This window comes from Lemur catta, chromosome 15 (assembly GCF_020740605.2).
Source record: "Lemur catta isolate mLemCat1 chromosome 15, mLemCat1.pri, whole genome shotgun sequence".
Taxonomy (NCBI): domain Eukaryota; kingdom Metazoa; phylum Chordata; class Mammalia; order Primates; family Lemuridae; genus Lemur; species Lemur catta.
The window spans coordinates 10,843,239-10,865,847 of record NC_059142.1 but is presented as its reverse complement, the minus strand read 5'-3'; the positions used below and the strand labels follow the sequence as shown (position 1 = coordinate 10,865,847).

The following is a 22,609-nucleotide window of genomic DNA, read 5'->3' as shown; positions in this document are numbered from 1 at the left end:
ATCAAAGGAGATTTGATATCATCTATCAAAATTTCCACATCAACCCAGCAATTCCTGGGTACAGATACACTTGCATATATGGGTAGCAACCTATGTACAATGTTATATAATTGTTATGTAATAACAAAGGATTGGAAAAACCCTAAATGCTAATCAATAACAGGGCACTAGGTATTTTACTCAAAGTCCAAGGAATATCATGCAGTTATAAAAAGAACAAGGCAGGAACCTATGAACCGATATGGAAAGTCTCCAAGGTATAACAACAAATCGGAAAAAGCAAGGTGTAAAACACCAGAAATCAGACCCTACAATTTGTGCAGAAAGAAGGGGAATAAGAATTTACATTCCTATTTGCTTATTTACACATAAAAAAATTGGGAAGATACACAAAAACCTAACAACAGCGATTAACCGTGGAAGGGGATGAGAAAATGGTGGAAATGGAGGGGGAGTTTTCACTTTACCTTTGATACTTTCTGATTTTTGAACCAAGTAAATGTATCACTCATTCAAAAACTGAACTGAAAAATTATATTAGAAGCTAAAGATGCCTTCAGTGTCCACACCTGTTGCCTGTGAGGAATGCTGGAGAGCTGCCAAACCACTTGCCCTGTGGTTCCAGAGCATTAGCCACTGGCTCAGTGGGGCTGGTTTGTCTGGTTAGAACTATGACACCTTGTGCTCAACAGGTGCCCAACAGGTAAAGCGGGAAGTTTAATATTCTCAGTGCCCCTAAGTTCCTGTGGATTTCTTCAGGCCCTATCATTTCATGTGCCTGTTCTGATTCCCTCTTCTCTACCTTTCCTTTTGGTTCTCAAATAAAATCTTTTGCTTTAAGCAAACACCCTGGGGTCAGGGCACTACAGAAAAATACAATTAGACGGACAGGCAGACAGACAGACAGAAGGATGGACGCCTGGGGTTAAACATCAACTCTTTTGCTCTTCTCTTCCTCCCCTTGCCCAGAGGCACCCCCCAAACACAGGCATTGCCACCTCCCACCATCACAGTAACCTTCAACTCTAACACATACTTACACAGTCTAAGCCGGCCCAAGCTTACCACTGCAGGCTGCCAGGAGCCTGGGCACGCGCACTGGAGACCGCTGTCCCCCTCAGATCCAGCGCTGTACCCTCTCCCCTCAGTGAACCGTCTGGGTGACTCATAGGACTGCTCTGCTGCTATCAACTTTTGACCTCCTATCAGTCCAAATGTCCTTATTTTGGACACAAAATAAACAGCCTTACCTCACCCTCAGCTCCTCACTTTTCTTCATCCTCTTCTTACCCCACACAAACAAACTCCACAGCTAATTCTCAGCACCAGCCACTTGCTGTTTCCAGTAAGCGGTGCTGGTGCAGGCCTCCGGGCCTTCGCTTAAGCAGGTCCCTCCACCTGAAATTCCCCCACCCACCCACCCACCTGGAAAACTCCTGCCTAGCCTTTTAAAAAAAAGCACAGTCGGCCAGGCAAGGTGGCTCACGCCTGTAATCCTAGCACTTTGGGAGGCCGAGGCGGGTGGATCGCTCGAGGTCAGGAGTTTGAGACCAGCCTGAGCAAGAGCGAGACCCCGTCTCTACTAAAAATAGAAAGAAATTATATGGACAGCTAAAAATATATATAGAAAAAATTAGCTGGGCATGGTGGCGCATGCCTGTAATCCCAGCTACTCGGGAGGCTGAGGCAGGAGGATTGCTTGAGTCCAGGAGTTTGAGGTTGCTGTGAGCTAGGCTGATGCCACGGCACTCACTCTAGCCCAGGCAACAGACTGAGACTCTGTCTCAAAAAAAGAAAAGAAAAAAGCACAGTTCAAGGGTTACCTATGAAGATGTCCCCACCCTCTATCCTAGGGGACCTAACCAACCCTCTGCTGCATCCTCCACCTCCTGCATGCCATCATCTTCCCAGGGACACTTTATCATGCTCATCTGTTAACATGTCTGTCTCTTCCTAGACAAAGTGCTCCTCTAGGGAGGCTGGATCTTACAGATCTTGCTATCTCCAGTGCCTGACACAGAATTTTGTAAACAGTAAGAGCTGGTTAAGTATTTGTAGAATGAATGAATGAATGAATGACCATGATGGTTTAGTGTGTAGAGAAAAGATTAGTCCAAGTGACTTTGGGTGCACAATCTAGATAAAACCCCTGCTTTGGTGTATCTGAGGGCTTCACAAAGCCCACCTTCAAAACAATCCTAAAGTGCCAGTTTAAAAGGACCATTTTCAAATTAAGGAAGAGAAAGTAGAAACAAGGGAAAGAGAGGACAGTTGGACTAGGCTGCCAGCAGACCATGCAGGGTGAAGCCAGGATGCCCAGCAGACAGGTGTTAAGATAAACAGACATTGTAACTAGGCTACTGGTAATTGGCATCTGTGTGTACAACTTGTACTCCAACAAGCTTCACACTGTATCAAGCCGTCACGCTGTCTAGATGGTGGGCTGAAAGGATAATTTTGATGACTCAGTGTTGGGCACAGGGAGGGAGGAAAGGAGGCCTGAGAAGGAAGGATGATGGCAGAGGATGAGAGGAGCTGAGGACACAGAGAGGGCCTTCGTGGGGAGACAGAAAATGATGGGGACCCTGAAGTTAAGGACAACAAGGAGAAAGAGAAGGGGTGAGTCTGTGAAGGCCAGAAACGAAGGCAAGGTAGGAAGAGAGGTGCCTCCAGCGGGCCCTATGCTTTCAGCATCCAAATCAAGCTCAGCGCGGTCCCATGGTCCCTGGGCTTCCCTCCGAATGCCTCTCTCAGCCACAAGGACCTGGTTCCCAGAAACAGCAGTCACACTGCTTCCCAACTCCCTGCCTTCCCTTAAGCTATTTCCACTGCCTCCTGGAGCTAATTTTAACATTCTTCAACACTTAGTCAAGAGTGAGCTCACCCCAGGAGTCTTCCCTGACCCCACAGCTCTCCTCTGCTCCCTCAGCACAGAAGCACCAAGGGCAGCTGGCTCAGCCGGCACTTTTCCCGAGCCCCTGTGCGTGTTGATTCTGTTGTATCTCTCTCCTTTCAGACAATGAGCTTCCTGCCGGCACAAACTTTGATTTTTATCTCCAGTGTCTAGTTCAGAGCTGGCCCATGAAATACGGTCCATAAATATTTCCAAAAAAGAGTTGCAGGAGAGGCATTTTCACTTAATTTTTCAATTACGAATAAAATCCAGGACAATTTCCTTCCCAGCACATTTAAGAATACTGCTATTTTTAAATCATGAAAACACATGTTCTGACTCTACCCTGGGTGCTCCAGGATATGGTTTTTCACCCTTTGACTGGACCCAGTGCGTTGCTACAAATTGGGGCCATATGGAGTTACCAGAGGGGAGCCAGCCTGCATGGGTCCAGCTGTCACCTATGGGTTCTGTATAACCTTGCACAAGTTCCTCTCCTTTCTCTGTGGCTCAGTTGCACCACCTGTAAAATGAGAACAATAATAATACCAGCATCAACAGGGCTGTTTTGTGGACTAAAGGAGTTAATGATGTAAAGGGCGTAGAAGGCTGTGTCTAGCACCCACCAAGCTCGCTACGTCTTATCTATTATTATGAAATGTATGTGCTCTGTCAGTATGACGCCTGTATTATCCATCCAGCAGAAGCCGGGGCCCTACCAAGCGCGAGCCTCCGGGTCCACTCGCAGGGGAGCGCGCCCCCTGCCCCCGCTTCCGTCTGATCCCGAGGTGAGAACAGGCAGAATATTCCGAAAGGGACCCCCCTCTCCGCATTGAAAGGCTTCCTCAGGCCCAGCTCCTTCAAGGTGCGGTCTGCACCACCATCCTTCGCGTCACCCGGGAGCTCGCGAGAAACGCAGATTCAGATCTGTTTCCGCAGGGGTGGGGGACGGTCGCTGGCCCCAGTCCTTGGAAGGCCCTTCGCCACCAGAGCCGAATCTCGGGCGCGCCCCACAGTGCAGACGCCGAGGGTTGGGGGCGGCGGCCGGCGTCCCGCTGGAGCTCGTCAAGGGACAGACACGCTTGCCACGCCCACGCCATTGGCCCGGGCAGGGTGGTGAGATCCAGGTTACCCAGGTGACCGGCCACCCGGGATCCCAGCGCCACCTGGCGGCGCCAAATAGGACCTGCCCTTTCCCGGCTAAGGGGGCGCCCGCCGCCCGGCACCCAGGAGTGAAGGAACTGTGTCCCCTGAGGCCGCTCGCTCCTTCAACACCCACTGGAGCAGTCTGACCCTAAGCAGCTCCTGTCACTTGTCCAGAGACAACCCTTCGGCAGCAGCACCCGGACCTCCGAAGGCTGACTCTAGGCCCTGGAGGAGGGAGTTTTGCAGCCCCTATCAGTTGCCCTCCGAGCCACTAGGTGACACTATCCATCAATTTCTTCCCCAGTTTACTCCTCCCGTTCAAACTCCGCGCCCCTCTCGCTCCAAGAGACATTGGTCTCGCGAGATCTCTCGTAAACGTACAGAACCGGAAGGAGCGTGTAACTCTCTTCGTTTTTGCGGCCATCGCTGGAGCGGCAGCGGGTGAGAATTTGCTGGGCAAGCGCGTGTAATCCGCAGCCATCCGTTCTCGGGCACGGTGGCTGGTGACCTCTGGGGCTCTGATCGTTTCCCGCCGGCCGAATGGCAGCCAGGGAGAGGGACTGGGGTGGTTTTGACCTCTTTTCTCCATAACTCTGGGGCCGCCGGGCAGGAGAAGGACAGAGGGGCAGGGAATTTGGGGACTCGGAAACGAGCTGAGGGGAGGGGTCCTGTGGAGATAGAGTCAAGTCCAGGCTTTCCTAGGGAGTGGTCTCCTAAAGTAACTGCTTTCGGTAAAGCATTCACAAAACTTCCGGATCGTTCTCTCCCATTGGAAAGTTTATTGAACCCGAGATGGGTGCAAAAGTTTCCAGGTTTGGGATAGGGGGCCTGGCTCATTTATTTTTGGAAGAGTTAAATTTTGTTTTCAGACTCCGTAAAGGTGAACATTGGTTGCTCCTAAAACCTGATATTAAATTTGAAGAATTGAGTTGTCGCTCTGCTCTCCTCTAAGCAGAAACATTTACAAGTCCAGTCTTGACTTCCTCGTGCAGTGCTTAAGGAATTTGGAGAACGTAAACAAAATATTTTATAACTAAAACAAGTGTGTTATTGATAGAAAAAATCTTCATCCCGTGAACAGTTATGGAAAACATCCCAGTAATGCAAAAATTTTAGAGTTTCAAGCTTCATTTCGTAGGCCATTCAGTTCAAGCAGTTTTGGATGGAGGTGCAGAACATGGCAGTTTCTGTGAGCACTCTGAACTATAAAGATGAAATTATTGCTGTTACTTGTTTGGAAACAATGAGATTTCGGTCATTTGAGAGTCTCTAACTTTTTATTTAGCCAAAATGAAGTTCAATCCCTTTGTGACTTCAGACCGAAGCAAGAACCGCAAAAGACATTTCAATGCACCTTCCCACATTCGCAGGAAGATTATGTCTTCTCCTCTTTCCAAAGAGCTGAGACAGAAATACAATGTTCGATCCATGCCCATCCGAAAGGATGATGAAGTTCAGGTATGTAGCCCTACTTGTTGACGTTGTCTTGCTGGATATACCACACACTTAGCTTAGAAGAGGGATTACCTTCTCAGAGAGATGTTTCCAGACTTTTCATCCCAGAACAGAATTGCATGATGAGTTGAGCCAGGGACCAAAAAAACCCGGAAAGTACGCTGCTTTTCAGTTCTTGATTTTATTCTTTGGTGAAAATCAATTCCCCCTAACATCAGATGTAGCCATAATTAAGTGACACAGTAAGAAAACTGGAACATTACTTTGGGATTATCCTTTTCTCATTATGTTTGGTCACTGAAGAGACATTTGAGGTCTGGTAAACAGAATTGCTCAGAATCTAGATTGAGAAGGTTTAACTGAACCAAAGTTTCAGATGATTAAGTTTACCAGTAAAGAATTTGTCAAATTTATTTAAGTGAAAATTTCTATAATGATTCTTAGGTGTAACCTGCAGCTAGTGGTTAAAGAATTGGGGCAGTTTCTAAAACCACTTGCACATCAATATTATTTGATGAGTGAAACATTGTTTCATAAAGTGAAACCAGTTGCCAAATAACAGCAGCATGGGTTGAAAACAGCCAAAGATCCCTACTGTTGTAGTGCTAAATTTGCTAGTAGACTTTGAAGGCAATCTCTTTTCAATATATATCAATGCAAGAAAGTTAGAAACCAGAAACACACACCTATTCAGAAGCACTTTGAGTTGCTTCCTGACGAGCTGAGGACCACTAGGATTCCTGGGTGGGAAACTGTTAGTTAACCTCTGGGAAAAAACTGGTTTATTCCCTTAAGCATTTGTTGCTGCCCACTGTGGCACTGGGTTGAGCACTTTAATGGGTTGTAAATTAAATATGAATGGTCTATTGCTGCTTTTGGGGTAGAGTAATAAGTTTCTTATTGTCAGCTTTCTACAGAATGCCAAGTGGGCTCTTATTCACCCTTTAACAAGCGTGCTGCTGCTAGTGGGCCATCGTTTGTAGGGGTGCACTGTACATTACTGTAGATACATGGGGACATGGTTTGTTTACAGGTTAATTAAAGCCAGGGATGGAATTATTGGCACATTTCCCTTAATGATGAAGTCTTTTGAAATTGAAATATACTGTAGAGCTAATGATAGAGTGAATGGTGGGTGCATGATTCACAGTTTTCCAGATTTGCAAGGTTAATTTTGTTCTTTTATCCGAATGTTTGTTATTTTTGAATTTGCATTTAGGTTGTTCGGGGACATTATAAGGGTCAGCAAATTGGCAAAGTAGTCCAGGTTTACAGGAAGAAATATGTCATCTACATTGAACGGGTGCAGCGGGAGAAGGCCAATGGCACAACAGTCCATGTGGGCATTCACCCCAGCAAGGTGGGTATTTTTTAAAATGCTTGAGAGAAGAAGGAATTTGCAGCAGTTATTGTTGACAGGTGTGATTGCTTGTTTACAGAACAATCTCATAAAAATAGTTCCTGATTTTAAATGTACCGGAAACCATGTCTTAAAGCAAATACTACTTGTTTGTATTGAAAATTCTAATACCACTTGACACATTTCCGAAATCAATGTGTTTAGTGGTCATTATGTATATTTAACATACCTTTTCCTCGAAAGCTATTAGTAAGCTGATACATCAACAACCTAATAATTAACATTAAAATCTGGGAAATAGGACAATTATAAGGTAAAATGGAGCTGTAACCCTGTTAGTTTTTGTGTATTTAACAGAATTGAGTAAGCAGTAAGGTAGCTTTACAGCCCTGAGCAATAGGCATTGAACCATTTACAGATGGGGAGGAAACCCAAAGCTCAGAAGTTAAGATCCCATGGAGAGTGATTATATCTAAGCCAAGATAGAAAATCTGGTCTGATTCCCATACCAGCAGATGCTTGCCCTGGATTCTCATATGAATTCTCCCCCAAACTGTAATTATTGGCAATTGATGCACAAATTTTGGCCTCTGATTTGATATTGCTGTCTATAATTTCTATTTTCCAAGTTTTAAAAAATTTAGTATAAAGGTAATAAATGTTCACAGCGAATGTTCAAATACTGGGGTTTGATCTTACGTTGGTGCCATAAATCTAATTTTCAAACCTCTGAAAAGTTGAAAGGCTAGTACAGTAAAATACCTGCATATCTCTCACCTAGAATTCTCTATTAAAATTTTGCTACAATTTTCTTTGCCTGTCTTCCTCACCTCACCCCCAGTGAATTATCAGTGTCATGACACTTCTCTAATTACTTCAGTATGTGTCTCCTAAGAGCGAAAACTTTCCAATTTTCTTAACCTGTTCCAATCATATTTTTGCCTCCCACCACCAAATCTGGTGGCTAATTCTTAAGTCTTTTTGTACTGTACTTATTAGTGCAGCATGTGACACAGTTGATCTTTGAGTGGCTCAGTACTCATCTTCATATCCCATTCCAGTCCTAGGACTTCAGATATCTAGAAGCAGCCAGTTCCAACCCAGATCTCTTCTCCTAAACTCCAGGTTCAATATTTAATTGCCAATTGTGCATTTCAACTTGGCTGTCTAATTAGTATCTCAAATCTAATGTGTTCAAACTCCTGATTTTATCCTTAAACCTCTTCTCAGAGTTTTCCATCATCATAGTGTATGGCAGCTCTATCCTCCCAATTGCTAAGGCCAAAAATGTCGTTTTTTATTTATTTATTATATGTGCCACATCAGTCAATAAAACCTATTGACTACTGTTTCATCTCTAGAATCCTGTCTGCTTGGTGCGATCAGAGTGGCCTATAAGACCTTACCTGATATCTTTTTCCACTTTACATGTTCTACTCTGCTGGCCTCCTTTGTGTTCGTACAGTCATGCTACTGAGAGTGTGTCTACTGGTTAGGAGCATCACCTAGCAACTTGGAAGAATTGCAAGTTCTAGGTTCCTAGACGTCCTGAAGCAGAATTGAGAGTTATGACCCAGGGATCTGTTTTAATAAGCCTTCTAGTTGATTGATTCTTAGGCACACTCAAGTCTGAGAAACGTACCTAGAAAACTTTGGACCTTTGACTTGCTATTCTCTTTGGGACAGTTGTGTCTATATGGCCCACCCCTTCAGGCCTCCGTTCAAATGTGGCTTTATCAGTAGGACTTTCCCTGATTCTCTAGCCCCTGTTCTCAGCCTCCCCACATTTGCTCTATTTTTCTCTATATCAAAGTGACATACATATATATTTAGGGGATAAGCTCCATGACAGCAGAGATTTTGTTTTGGTCAGCATGCTGTATTTCTAGGACGTAGTTTAGTGTCTTCTTTCCACTTCTCTCATCTTCCTTCTTAAGACTAAAATTTATCATAAATATGGATGTCTTTAAGATTCAAACTGTTGAAATAAGATCTGTACTGTGACCTCACCAAATGAAAGTGTGTGTAAAGGTTAAATTTAATTTCTAACCTTAAAATTCTAAAGTTACTTTAGAAACAAAAATGTATTTGTATATGACTTGGTTAGCTTGTAAAACTGTGGTGGAAGGAGTAAGAAACAGATTTTGGCCAGATGTGGTGGCTCACACCTGTAATCCTAGCACTCTGGGAGACGGAGGCAGGAGGATCGCTTGAGGTCAGGAGTTCAAGGCCAGCCTGATCAAGAGTGAGATCCCGTCTCTACTAAAAATAGAAAAATTAGCTGGGCATGGTGGCCTGTGCCTGTAATCCTAGCTACTCGGGAGGCTGAGGCAGGAGGATCGCTTGAGCCCAGGAGTTTGAGGTTGCTGTGAGCTAGGCTGACACCATGGCACTCTAGCCCAGGTGAGAGATTTCATAGTAAAGCACAGGAGAGACCATGAGAAGAAATACTGATGCCACCTTGCCTTTTCTCCTTTGTTGGTGGAACATTAGTAAATATAAGCTAAATAAGTACATTATTTTCTGTTTAGGCATCTACTACCCAAGGTTTAGAAAATAGAATTGAACGTTGTGCCTTCCCATGGGTTGTTTTAGTAATTATTTAAAGCTTGGGAATGTGTTTTCTTTTCTGCAGGTGGTTATTACTAGGCTTAAACTGGACAAAGACCGCAAAAAGATCCTTGAACGGAAAGCAAAATCTCGCCAAGTAGGAAAGGAAAAGGGCAAGTACAAGGAAGAAACAATCGAGAAGATGCAGGAATAAAATAATCTTATGTACAACTTTCATTAAAAACTGCTAAAAGGAAGAGCCTCTGTTTTGTGTGTGGTACTTTGGGACACTGTTGGGAAAATAGGCTAAGAGGCGTGAAAGGTTTCAGGAGTTTTGCAGGGCTTTGCCTTGAAATCTGTGGACATGTTAGTTCACAGAATAGAAGCTGCTTCCAACAATGAAGGCATTGTCAAAGGACATTTGCAAAGCAACGTTTCTTCTTTGCTGCTGGCCATCACCTTGCGCTGTTTTGCAAGGCAGAAGCTTGGTTTGGGTCCTTGGCGGAGAAGCTGATTAAAATGCCTGCCCAGCAGATAATGTGCAGCTGGAACTATCCTCGATTTCAAGGCTATTCCTGCTTCACTCCTGACTATATGTCTCTGTGTTTAGAAGGAGTAGATTAGAGTAGTACACAGATTCAGTGTTCTCATTTTATACATTTTATCTTTAATTTGTGTGCTCAGGTAGGTCATGTTAGGGCTTAACATGCTTATCTTAGAAAAATTTTGTAACTGTCTATACTTGCAGACAGAATTAGGTAAGGTTCCCCTGGAAACCTCAAAAAATGAGCTGTACACATGATTCTTGAACAAAAGACAACTATTTGCTCTAACAGTAAATAATGATGTGGGATTTCACTCATGGCCTCACAGCTCATGGGAATGCCAGAGGACCTCTGACTCCCCTATCACTTTAAACTGCACTTTGTCTCATCTCAATTATTTCCCCATCTATATTATTTCTCTATTCCTGTTATTTCCAAACCTCTTGTGATGATCCTGCCTTGGGACCTGTTTTGCTGGGAGAGTAGAGCTAACACCCAGCAGGACACTACCTCGTTTTCAGTGGATCAGTCTCTTACCTTTTTGATTTGTCGGTCTTAGGATCTGGAAAGGGACGTTCAGGTGACATTTGCTGTTTGGAGGCAGGCCACTTGTGGCTTGATTCCACTAATAAAAAATATTATTTAAATAGAGTTGGTCTTTTACATTTGAACATTAGTTCTTTAATTATTGAGAGATGCTGCTTTCCTAAGTTTTCCAAAATCAGGACTAAAGAGATAGTGATTATTTTTTATATAGCAGGCAGCATTTTGGGGTACGTTAATAGCTGAAGGGGGCTCACTGAGATGACCAATAAGAAAAGCTAATTGGAAACACTTCCTCTCTTGAACCTGTCTTTTCCTATCTTCCTACTAATGTGCTACGATGTGGACATACAGGCTATATTTTTTTTATCGAATAAAAGTTTGCATTGCCATTGGATAGAAAGTCTTGCTTGGAATAAAATATGCTGCTTTGACTTCCCAGTGGCATGTAGAACATTTCCTCAAGCTGTCCTGGAGTGAGAAGTCTCAGGTTTTCTGGGCTGCCCATGGGCCTCCTTTACCAGTTTGTTTTCTGCATAGGTGCTGGGTGAGTGCCATCTACCAAAACCTAACAAATCTTTGGGTTGCAGTATGAAATCAACAAGGTTCATCTAAAATGCAGGTTCCTCAGAGGATTCAGTGAAAGGATGTGAAGTGTCAAGCAGTTGACAAGTGGTCAGCTGTGCCCTCCACCATTCCTCACTGCTACTTAGGCAGATGCCTGAAGGTGAAGGCAGGGCTTCGTAACTGTAGGCATGGGTAAGGGGGCCGAGTTAAGCGACTGCTTAGCCAAAGTCACACATATGCTGGCCCCAGCTACCACCTCCAGGACAGCACTAAACGTGTCTGTTGTCCAGGTTGGGCACGACCCTCGTGAGACCCAGTTCCGAGGAGAACCGGGGGCTCCTGTAGGTCTGCGGCGGCCAGTTGGGGGGCGGGGCTTCCGGTCGGCGCGGAGCAACTTCCGGGGGCGCGGGCGTTGGGGAGCCGCGGGGCTGTCGGGGCGGGAGGTGAGGCGGCGGCCTGGCTGCGCGCTGTGCTTGGGGCGGAGTGGGCTCCCGGACACTGTGGGCCCCTAGCGCATTCCTGTCGCCTTCCCGGCCTCCGGCCCGTCCCTCCACCCCCGACCCAGCTCATTCATTCAGCCGGCAGCTGGCCGCCCTCGGCCGGGTGGGTAGGGTAAACAAGTGTGGAGCCGGGCGCTGGGAGCCGAGTCTGCGGGAGTCGGGGGAGGACGGCTGCACAAAGGAGGTGACGCCGGAACCCGTCTTCAGGAATCAGCGGAAGTTCCTGTGTAGTGTGGAAGGTGCGGAGACACTGTACTGAGTGCTTTATCTGCATTATCGTTGGATCTTCATAGCAATCCATTGTGATGGATACTGGTGTTGTCTCGATTTTATAGATCAGGAAATTGAAGCCCCAGAGACTTTGCCTTAGGCACACAGTAAATGGTACGGTCAGAAATTGAATTCCCAAGGCTAGGCTAAACCTTACCACTGCACTGCCTCGCTAATAATGTTATACTTCTAAGCGACATATTTGACAAATGTCCTTTTAACATGTTTTGTGCTCAGCTCTGTATTCGTTTGCCCTCCAAAGGGACATAGGCAGGTAGAAGCCCCAATCCTTACCTTGTAGGTTGTATTCACCGGAACCAGTCAACTAAAAATGCAAAGCAGAGTCCTCCAGTGAGTGCTACAGGCTATTCAGAGGAGGGAGAGATGGCAATCAGCTGGAGTTGCTGAATGCGTCTGGAAGGAGGCTGATGTGAGCTGGCTGTGATTTGGAAAATCAATGGGAAGACGTTCCAGGTCAGGAAGAGAAAGACTCAGGTGGGTGAGGAAGGGAGTAAACATGACTTGGGAGATGCTTCCAACTTTCTCTAACCAAGCTCTTTATCACTTATCCCATCAGCACAGATCACACCAGGAAGCTGGTTGGTTAAGGGCCACATTTCTTTCATGTTGCTTTAGAACAGATACTGAAAGCTTAGAAATCTACAGGGATGAGCAGGTAAGATGAGTAAGTTAGTAGGTCACTTAGGGAGTGTGGGGAAACAGGAGAGTGCCGGCTCCATCTAAAGAAAAATGCTGCTGGGTGCAGTGGTTCAGGCCTGTGATCCCAAGTGACTGCTTGAGTGTGAGAGCAGCCTGAGTAACATAGGGAGATACCCATCTCTTAAAAATAAAAAGCCAGTGGCAGTGGCAGGCACCTGTAGTCCCAGCTACTCAGGAGGCTGAGTCAGGAGGATTGCCTGAGCTCAGGAGTTTGAGGCTACAGTGAACTGTGATTGTTCCACTGCACTCCAGCCTAGGCTATACAGAACTTGACCTTGTCTCAAAAAAAGAAAAAGAAAGAAAGATGATGCTGCCCTCTCTGCTACAGCAAGTTGCTGCCAGGCAGCAATACCCAATATGGCCAGATATTCCCATTTTCAAGAAAGCCAGAAATCTAGTTTTTTATGTGAAATCTCCCAATCTGTACGTATAGGTAAATCATTCAAATTTTTTTCAAAAAATCACTGGATGTACCAACAAAAATAGATCTATTAGCCAAATGTGGCCATTGAGCTGTGCTTTAGAATTTCATGGTGTACTAAGGACAATATTTCATATTAAAAACTGAGATTTTATTACATATTTTGGTTCTAAATTATGTCCAGCCTGTCGTCTCAGTTGCTTTATAGAATGGAGGGAATGAAGGTGAGGCTTTTTCTTCTTGTGCAGTCCCCTGAAGGGCTTTAAATAGCAGCAGTACAGCCACCCAATTTCTGAGAGATGCTGGTTTCAGTAAGGAATTTGGAAGGTCCTCGTCCTAGATCCCATTGAATACCTTATGGTTTCAAGGCTCTTCTGAGGATCACTAGGACTATGGGTTGGTAATAAATATTCCTTGGGAAACAAAGCCTCGTGTCAGTGATTGAATAGTAATGGATGAAATAAACGTAAACTGCTATAGCCCCAGCACTCTGGGAGGCTGAGGCGGGAGGATTGCTCAAGGTCAGGACTTAGAGACCAGACTGAGCAAGAGTGAGACCCTGTCTATACTAAAAAAAATAGAAAGAAATTAGCTGGACAACTAAAAATATATAGAAAAAATTAGCCAGACATGGTGGCACATGCCTGTGGTCCCAGCTACTCGGGAGGCTGAGGCAGAAGGAGTGCTTAAGCCTAGGAGTTTGAGGTTGCTGTGAGCTAGGCTGATGCCACAGCACTCTAGCCTGTGCAACAGAGCAAGACTCTGTCTCCCAAAAAAAAAGAGAAAAAGAAAAGAAAGAAATGTAAACTGGTTTCTTTACTGCAGGACTTCTCAGAGCCTTTAAGGATCTTGAACCCAAACTTAACATTTTGCAAACATGTAACGTCTTCAATTCTAAAATACATATTTTTCACGTTTTTGAATTTGGATGTGTTTTGTCAATACATTCATTTAATAAAGGTTTGTGTTTTTCCTCTCAAAGTTATCATTAAGTTATTGGTTTTACAATCCGGATTGTCTTAGAATGAGGAATATTTCATGATTAGCCAGTGTTTCTGAGGAAGGGAGTTTGAAGCCCTCTTAGTGGAGGACTTTCAGGACCTGGAAGCAGGCCTAGCTTAACTGAGACTCTTGCTCAGAGCTTTTAAAGGTTTCCATCTTTCTCTGCTTCTCAGGATTCTGCCCTGCTGCTCAGCTCTGGATCTTATGTCTGGGATCGTGTTTTCCTAGCTTGTTGGAATTCCTGCAGTCATCATGAACTCCTCCCCTGGGCTCTCACCATCCTATATCGGGGTTATTCTAACTAAGGAATCCTGGTGTAGACACCTGAGTGTCAAGTTCTCTCCCTAAGGAATTTTCCAATCTTGGTGGCATGTGGACTCCATTTGGGATGTTTCTTTTCAGCACAATAATATCCTGATGTATCTCTGTGCACATAGATATGATACTTCCATTTCTGGAAACAGACCATGCGGACTCTCTTTGGAGCCATCAATCCTGTACTTGAAAGTGTCTCCCAGCTTAGGAGTACCCAAGTTCACTTGGGCTCTCTGCTTTGTTCCAGAAATACACGGGCTCCAGCTCTGGCAGTGTCAAAGCAAGCCAGACCTACAGACCTCCCAGGAAAGCAAAACTCCTTTCCTTCACCCATGAAGCTCAGATCATCTTGTTGGATATGAGACTTTTTCCTTATTTTTTCCATATAATATTCACCTGACTTGTGTTTAGAGTTGCTGGTGCTGGCTTGCCTTCATTCTTGGTGCCCTCTACTGTCTCTTCCGCAGTCCTGCTAAAGCTGCTCCTTAGCCCAGTCCCCAAGACTGAATGGTGCCTGTGTCAGCAGCCAGTGCCGTTTCAGGAGGCAGCGAAACATTTGAAGATATGACCAAAGATTGGAAGTCTTTCGAAGCCTCTCAAAAGGACTGCTAGAGGGACACAATGCTGGACAGTTATGAAAACATGCTCCCATAGGGTAAGGACTCAGCATCTTCATTCATTAATGCTGTATATAATTGTCAGGGAAAGCCATCATTTAAAAATAATCCTCACCACTTTCTTTTTGATTCTCCTAAAGTGAGGACAGACTCATAGAAAGACATCATGTATGTTGAAATTAGCAGTCCCTGGTGCTAACTTAAGCTTAAGAGTTTGCTGTTATTGTGTGTACTTTCCAGCAACATTCTCCCATTTACATTATTTTAAAAGCTATTGAGGGTAAGGGTTTAGCCTACTGCTTTAGGGATTTACATTTATCCTCTCTCCTATTCAATTGTTAATAACAAAGACCAGTTAATTAGATTTCATGATATAGGTTAATGGTATTATTCTGTTTGCTTAAAGTCTAAAATTACTACATGTTTGTAATCTTACTGATTTCAAATTTTTTTGACATGCTCTAATTTTGAATGGCTTTCTAGTTGCTTTGTACTGTTACTCTGTTATCTTTCTTCCATACAGTGGTCTTCAAAAATCAGATGAAAGAATTGATGAGGACTTTGGAGGGAAAGTCTTCTGGATGGAGTCTCAGTGAATTTAACTTTATTCTGTTCTCTTTCTCCCTGTCTTAGCTTCCTTCTTGTAGTTCTCCATGATGCCACGGACAGCTGGAAATGATCCACCCGGTATTTCAAATGCAGGTGAAATGGAAATGGAGATAAGTAACATGAGAGAAAAGTTTCTTACAAGCGTAATAAAGTTAGTAGAAAGCAAAAGTTACAACAGCAAGGTATTTTCCAAAGAAAAGTACTTTCAAACAATAAAGGAAGTCAAAGAAGCTAAAGAAAAGGGGAAGAAGTCATCACGTGATTATCGCCGTGCAGCAAAATACGATGTGATCTCTGTGCAAGGCACAGAGAAACTGATCGAGGCTACTCACAGAGAACGAGATCGAATACGGTATTATGTACATGAAGAAGAGTTGTTTGATATTCTTCACGATACACATCTCAGTATTGGACACGGTGGGCGGACACGCATGCTCAAGGAGCTGCAAGGAAAATACGGGAATGTCACCAAAGAAGTCATTGTCTTATATCTGACTCTTTGTAAACAGTGCCACCAGAAGAATCCAGTACCCAAGAGAAGCCTTGCACCAAAGCCCATGACTTTTAAGGACGTGGACTCCAGGTGCCAAATTGAAATACTTGACATGCAGTCAAATGCTGATGGCGAGTTCAAGTTTATTTTATATTACCAAGACTACTTGACCAAGTTTATTATTTTACGGCCATTAAAAACCAAACAGACCCATGAGGTGGTCAGTGTCTTGTTGGATATTTTCACAATTCTTGGTACACCCAGTGTGTTAGAATCTGACAGTGGCATAAAGTTCACAAACCAGGTTGTTGATGAGCTCAATGAGGTATGGCCAGACCTAAAAATTGTCTCTGGTAAATACCACCCTGCTCAAGGCCAGGGCTCCCTGGAACAAGCAAGCCATGATGTAAAGAACATGGTAAGGGCCTGGATGCATAGTAACTACTCACGGAACTGGGCCGAAGGCCTGCGATTCATGCAGATGGTGAGGAATCAGGCTTTTGACGTTTCTTTGCAGCAAAGTCCATATGAGGCAATGTTTGGTTGTAAAGCCAAACTTGGGCTGTATTCCTCAAACTTGCCCCGGGAAACTGTGGCCATTTTACAAACAGAGGAAGAGCTAGAAGTTGCTGAAGAACAGCTAGAAAACAGCCTTTGGATCAGGCAGGAAGAAAGGGCCGAGATCGGAGCAGACAGATCTGACATGGATGAGGACATGGATCCCACTCCTGAAGCCACAGAGCCCAGCACCTCACAGGGGACCCCTGGTGTCCTCTGCTGATGAACAGATGCCTGCGTGGATACTTACAATTCTCTGAGCGTTATGCAGTCATCTGAGAACTGTTTCTAGAAGCCCTAAGGGAAAGGAATGAAGGCTGCACTCTCAGGTTGAGTTGTACATAGTAGTCCTTGCTCAAAGGGCAAGAGTGGGTTGGGTCTGTGTATTTGTTCTTGGGGCTGCCATAACAAACTACCACAAACTTGGCAGCTAAAAACAACAAAAATTTATTCTCTCACAGTCCTTAAGGCCAGAGGTCTGAAATCAAAGTGTTGGTACGGCTGGTTCCTTCTGGGGGCTCTGACAAAGGATCCATTCCATGCCTTTCTCCAGTGGTGGCCAGCATCCATGGTGCTCCTTGGCTTGTAGCAGTACAAACCCTGTCTCCACCTCTGCCTTCACGTGGCCTTTTCCCCTGTGTCTCTGTGTGTATTTTCCCTTTCTATCTCTTACGAGGACACCGGTGGACACCAAATTCATGTCATTGGATTTAGGCCCACCCTAGTCAAAGATGATCTCATCTCAAGATTCTTACCTTAATTATATCTGCAAAGACCTTTTTCCAAGTAAAGTCACAGGTACCAATGGTTTGAATTTGGACATATCTTTTTAGGAGACACAGTTGTCACCACAGTCAACGGAAGAACATGTTTGCCGAGCAAGAACTGCTGGGGTGTTGAGAGTGTAGAACTGATGGGACTGCGCTACATACACCTAGTACATATTCCTGCCCTCACATACCCCAAAGGATGGAGGCATCAGAGGGAAAGATGTAGATGAACGGAAAGTAATGCAAAGAAAAGAGGTTAATTCAAAATACCTTAGAGACCGGCCACCTCCCTAGCTGGGCTGTGTTTTCTGCTTCAAGAGAAACCATATGTGTCATCCCTGCTGTCAGAGTGGCATGTGCAGGGAATTGTGTGACCTGCAGGAAGGATATTTTGAAATTAGGTCAGAATTAAGGCATGGCTAAAGTTTGGGGATGAGTCTGCCACTTTTCTATGCCTTACACATGTAAAAGCATATTGTCTTCCCGGCACGGGTCAGTGCATTTCAGGAAGTAACTGACAGGGAAGGAACCAAGGTCTCTGGAACAAAATGCAAGAGTTGGCCTGAGGTCATTGCTCCAACTAGACAGGAATAGGGCAAGTCCATTCTGGGTCATCGTTCAGAATAAGGATGACTGATTCAGCTAAAGGGAAGGATCTGTGTACCACTGTGTTTCCAATGCCTAGGAGAGAGTGCTTAGCCCATCAGAGGTGTTCAAAAACGTTGAATGAATAAATGATCTGCAGAAATGGGCACCAGAAAGGAGAACAGGCCTGCAGTCCTTTATTCTCCATACAGTGTCATTCCTGCATATCCCAGAGCCATCTAAAAACCATTCTGATTGCCCCCTAATGCCAGTTTCCTCTTCTGTAAGGGCCACTAACAGCTCTGATCCTGCCTCCCTCACAGGATTGTTATGAGAAACAAGCAAGATAATGCATGTGAAGGGGCTTTCTCCACAAACAGTGATGTTCTACAATGTGACTTTTTTTTGCTCCTGGCAGATCTATCCTCCACATGAGAGTTGGAGACTTCATTGCCATTTCTTTTCTGATAGTGTTAAGTTGAAAGGCATGCAGGAAAGCTGCATTATTATTAGATAGGTTACATCACTTTCCAGCTTATTTTGAAAACCAAAATCTTGCTCTATCCTTGGCCAGCACCTCACTTTCCATTGTCCTTCCAACCCATTGTCTTTTGTAACTCAGCCTAGCAGGGTCTGGGAGGCCCAACTTGACTAAGGATGTTACCATCCTGTCCCCCATGCTGACCTTCTACCTGCTGGTTGCTTGCAAACCGGGAACCACATCATCAACTCATGTGGGTGAGAGGTGAGATGAGTCACAACACTGCTTTCTTTCCCAGAGAGTGGCTGCAAATAACTTAGGTTTCCAGGAGCTGCCACATCGCTCTTCCTCTTTTGCTTCTTAATGTTGGCAGTGGGAAAGAGTTGGAGGTGGATTCCTAGACCCAGTCTGGCGTTACTCTGCATTATCATATTTCACCATCTGCAATAGGGTCACCAACTGGTGTGCCGCAGGCTGGTCTCAGCTGGCAAATATATTTTGTCCACATAATGTTTTTTAAATTAAAAAAAATTAATTGCCAGCACTTTAAAAACTGGAGATACTATATAAAAATCTAGATGTCTAGAACCTCTTGAAAACTGTTGAGCCTAGGAAATATTGATTTATAGAAATGCACCCTATATTTTGAGACAAAAATGATTTCAGGAGTTTTGCAAGGCTTTGCCCTGAAGGAAAATGTGAACCTGTTAGTTCGCGTATCAAAAGCTGCCTTGTCTCAGGAGGGCGTATCAATGATCAGTAGTGGCTGCTTTCCAAGGTGAGGCTGCAGTCTCAGGCGTGTGATTCTCACCTGCTTTGAAAGACAAAGCAGGTTTTTGCATGGAGCCACGGGATGGGGAGCTGATCAATAAAGACAGGCTGCCGAGATGAGAGCTGATCAATGAGATATGCCGCCCGAGCTGGGGCCCAGACAGACCCATGCAGTTAAAGTAATTAGCATAAGGGACAGCTCATGATTGACTTCTGAAATCTCTGTTCTAATACACAATAACCAGAGCCACGATGTCTCTGCTTTTTGCTAAAGTAATAGCTTTATCTTAAAACTTAGAAGTTTGCCCTAAAAAGATTTTGTAACAATTTATCCACATAGATAGAGTTAATTAAGGGATCTGTAGAATCCTTTTGGAAGACTTTGAACCTAAACTGAACTACTTGTTATTATGTAAATCCTGTTACCCCTGGCACCCGAAACACTGTACCTATAAATACCTATGTAAAACTTCAGTCACGGTTGCTCGTTCTGATGGGAAAGACATGTAACCCTCCCCTGAGTACCCTCCTTTGTCTATCTTCCTAAATCTATTCTTTATAAACTATATTTTTGCCTCTGTGTATTATTTTTATTTCTAATTCCTACTATTTTTTTATCCTTTGTGAGGACCCCTGCCTGAGGGACCCGGTTTTTTGCTGGGAGCATAGCTAACTCCCCACAGAAAACTTGGAAGATGTGGCCACAAGGGGCCCACATTTCTGCACGACAGCAGACGAGGGGAGGAAAGGCGTGCATTCTCCAGGTGGCCACCATCTGGCCCATTCATATGCATATGCATTTTTGTGGCCCACTGCTGAAGAAAGGCAAGTGAAGTCAGAATGTGAAAAAAGCCAGAAATAGGCTGGGCACAGTGGCTCACGCCTGTAATCCTAACACTTTGGGAGGCCGAGGCGGGCGGATTGTTTGAGCTCAGGAGCTCAAGACCAGCCTGAGCAAGAGCGAGACCCGTCTCTACTAAAAATAGAAAGAAATTATATGGACAGCTAAAAAAATATATATATATATATAAAACAATTAGCTGGGCATGATGGCGCATGCCTGTAGTCCCAGCTACTCGGGAGGCTGAGGCAGGAGGATCACTTGAGCCCAGGAGTTTGAGGTTGCTGTGAGCTAGGCTGACGCCACAGCACTCTAGCCTGGGCAACAGAGTGAGACTCTGTCTCAAAAAAAAAAAAAAAAAAAAAGCCGGAAACAGACCCATGTAGCTCTAAGAACTGACACTAAAAGTGGCATTTCACATCAGTTGGAAGGGATGTTATTATTCAATTAATGGTGCTGGGTCGATTGGCCATCCATCTGGAAAAAAAATGAAGTTTCATCCCCCTAAACATTAAAACTATAAGCCGGGTATGGTAGGTATAGTAATCTCAGCACTCTGGGAGGCCATAGCAAGGGCATTGCTTGAGGCCAAGAGTTTGAGACCAGCCTGGGCAGCACAGCAAGACCCCATTTCTAAAAATAAAATTGTTTTTAATTATTATAGTTGGGCATGGCAGTGCATGCCCTATAGTCCCAGCTACTCAGGAGGCTGAGGCAAGAGGATTGCTTGAGCCCAGGAGTTCAAGGCTACGGTGAGCTGTGATTGTGCTATGGCATTCTAGCGTGGGTGACAGAGTAAGAACTTATCTCTAAAAAACTATAAAAATATTGGGGGAAAAATAGGAAATTATTCTGATCTTGGAATGAAGAAAGCCTTCCTAAGCAATATATGAAATTTAGAAGCCATAAAAAAAACTAATATATTTGGCTACATAAAAATAAATATTTGTATGTCAATGCCATTTAAAAAGTAAAAAGCTGGTCATGGTGGCTCACACCTGTAATCCTAGCACCCTGGAGGCTGAGGTGGGAGGATCACTTGAGGCCAGGAGACTAGCCTGGGCAATATAGTGAGACCCCATCTCTATAAAAAAAAAGAGAAAAAAGATAGATGACAGGTTGGGAGAAAATATTTACAATATCTAAAACACATAATGTAGCTGATTTTAGAAAGAGCATCTACAAATTAATGATGGAAAAAGCAACCAATAGGAAATGGGCAAAAGCTAACCACAAAAGAAAAATAAATGACTGATAATGCTTAATGTGCCCTTTTTTAGCTATGATGTAATGGAAGAGCACTGAATTTGTAATCAGATTGTAGCTGTCAATGAAACAGACTGAAGTTATTTGAGAGTTTATTTTTTCCATCGTGCATGTAGAAGAGGCAAGTGCCGATAAGCTTGTCTTGATTTAACAGAAATCTTACTGATAAGGAGATATAATAATTGCTACATTATTTTTATAACAGCTGTATTAGTCTTCTGGGCTGCCATAACAAAGTACCACAAACTGAGGGGTTAAACAACAAAAATTTGTTATCCTTCTGCTCTAGAGGCTAAAGTCTGAGATCAATGTATAGGCAGGTTTTCCTTCTGAGAGTCCTGAGGGAGGGTCTGTTCCCTGCCTCTCACCTAGCTTGATAGTCTCAGATGTTCTTAGTTTGTAAATGACATTTTCCCTATCTCTTCACATCATCTTCCCTTGGGATGTATCTGTCTTTGTGTGCAAATATCACCTTCGTTCTTTTAAGGACATCAGTTGGATTAGGGACCACTCTAATGGGCCCTAACTTGATCATCTGCAACAACCCTGTTTCCAAATAAGGTCACATTCACAGATATGGGGGATTAGGACTTCAGCATTTTTTGGAGGAACACAATTGAATCCATAGCAGCAGCCAAACAGAATGACAGGTTTTTTTGTTTGTTTGTTTTTTCAATTTTTTGCGGCCCGGGCCCTGCCCCTGGAGGCTAATGCAGCCCGGGCCGACAGTTTTTTTTTAAACAGAGTCTCACTCTTTTGCCCTGGCTAGAGTGCTGTGGCGTCAGCCTAGCTCACAGCAACCTCAAACTCCTGGGCTCAAGCGATCCTTCTGCCTCAGCCTCCCGAGTAGCTGGGACTACAGGCATGCGCCACCATGCCCGGCTAATTTTTTCTATATATTTTTAGTTGTGCAGATAATTTCTTTCTATTTTTTTTAGTAGAGATGGGATCTCGCTCTTGCTCAGGCTGGTCTCAAACTCCTGACCTCAAACGATCCTCCCGTCTCAGCCTCCCAGAGTGCTAGGATTACAGGCGTGAGCCACCGGGCCCGGCCCCAACAGTTTTTTTAAAGGTAATTTTTGCAAGGCATTGCAACAAATAACACCTGCAAGGGCAAAATTTTTTTTTTTTTTGAGACAGAGTCTCACTTTGTTGCCCGGGCTAGAGTGAGTGCCGTGGCGTCAGCCCAGCTCACAGCAACCTCAAACTCCTGGGCTTAAGCGATCCTACTGCCTCAGCCTCCCAAGGAGCTGGGACTACAGGCATGCGCCACCATGCCTGGCTAATTTTTTCTATATATATTTTTAGTTGTCCAGATAATTTCTTTCTAT

At 44.3% G+C, this 22,609-nt stretch overlaps 2 protein-coding genes across 2 annotated transcripts; both read left to right on the top strand.

The window, feature by feature from the left end:
* Positions 1–4,380: 4,380 nt before the first annotated feature.
* RPL26 (ribosomal protein L26) lies at positions 4,381–9,661 on the top strand. Its single transcript, XM_045570228.1, has 4 exons — positions 4,381–4,480; positions 5,325–5,497; positions 6,714–6,854; positions 9,490–9,661. The coding sequence occupies exons 2-4, from the start codon at positions 5,330–5,332 to the stop codon at positions 9,616–9,618; spliced, it is 438 nt and encodes a 145-aa protein (XP_045426184.1). The 5' UTR covers positions 4,381–4,480; positions 5,325–5,329; the 3' UTR covers positions 9,619–9,661.
* Positions 9,662–11,484: 1,823 nt separating this feature from the next.
* On the top strand, positions 11,485–19,747 carry KRBA2 (KRAB-A domain containing 2). Its single transcript, XM_045570227.1, has 3 exons — positions 11,485–12,324; positions 14,535–14,942; positions 15,538–19,747. The coding sequence occupies exon 3, from the start codon at positions 15,558–15,560 to the stop codon at positions 16,785–16,787; it is 1,230 nt and encodes a 409-aa protein (XP_045426183.1). The 5' UTR covers positions 11,485–12,324; positions 14,535–14,942; positions 15,538–15,557; the 3' UTR covers positions 16,788–19,747.
* Positions 19,748–22,609: the final 2,862 nt, after the last annotated feature.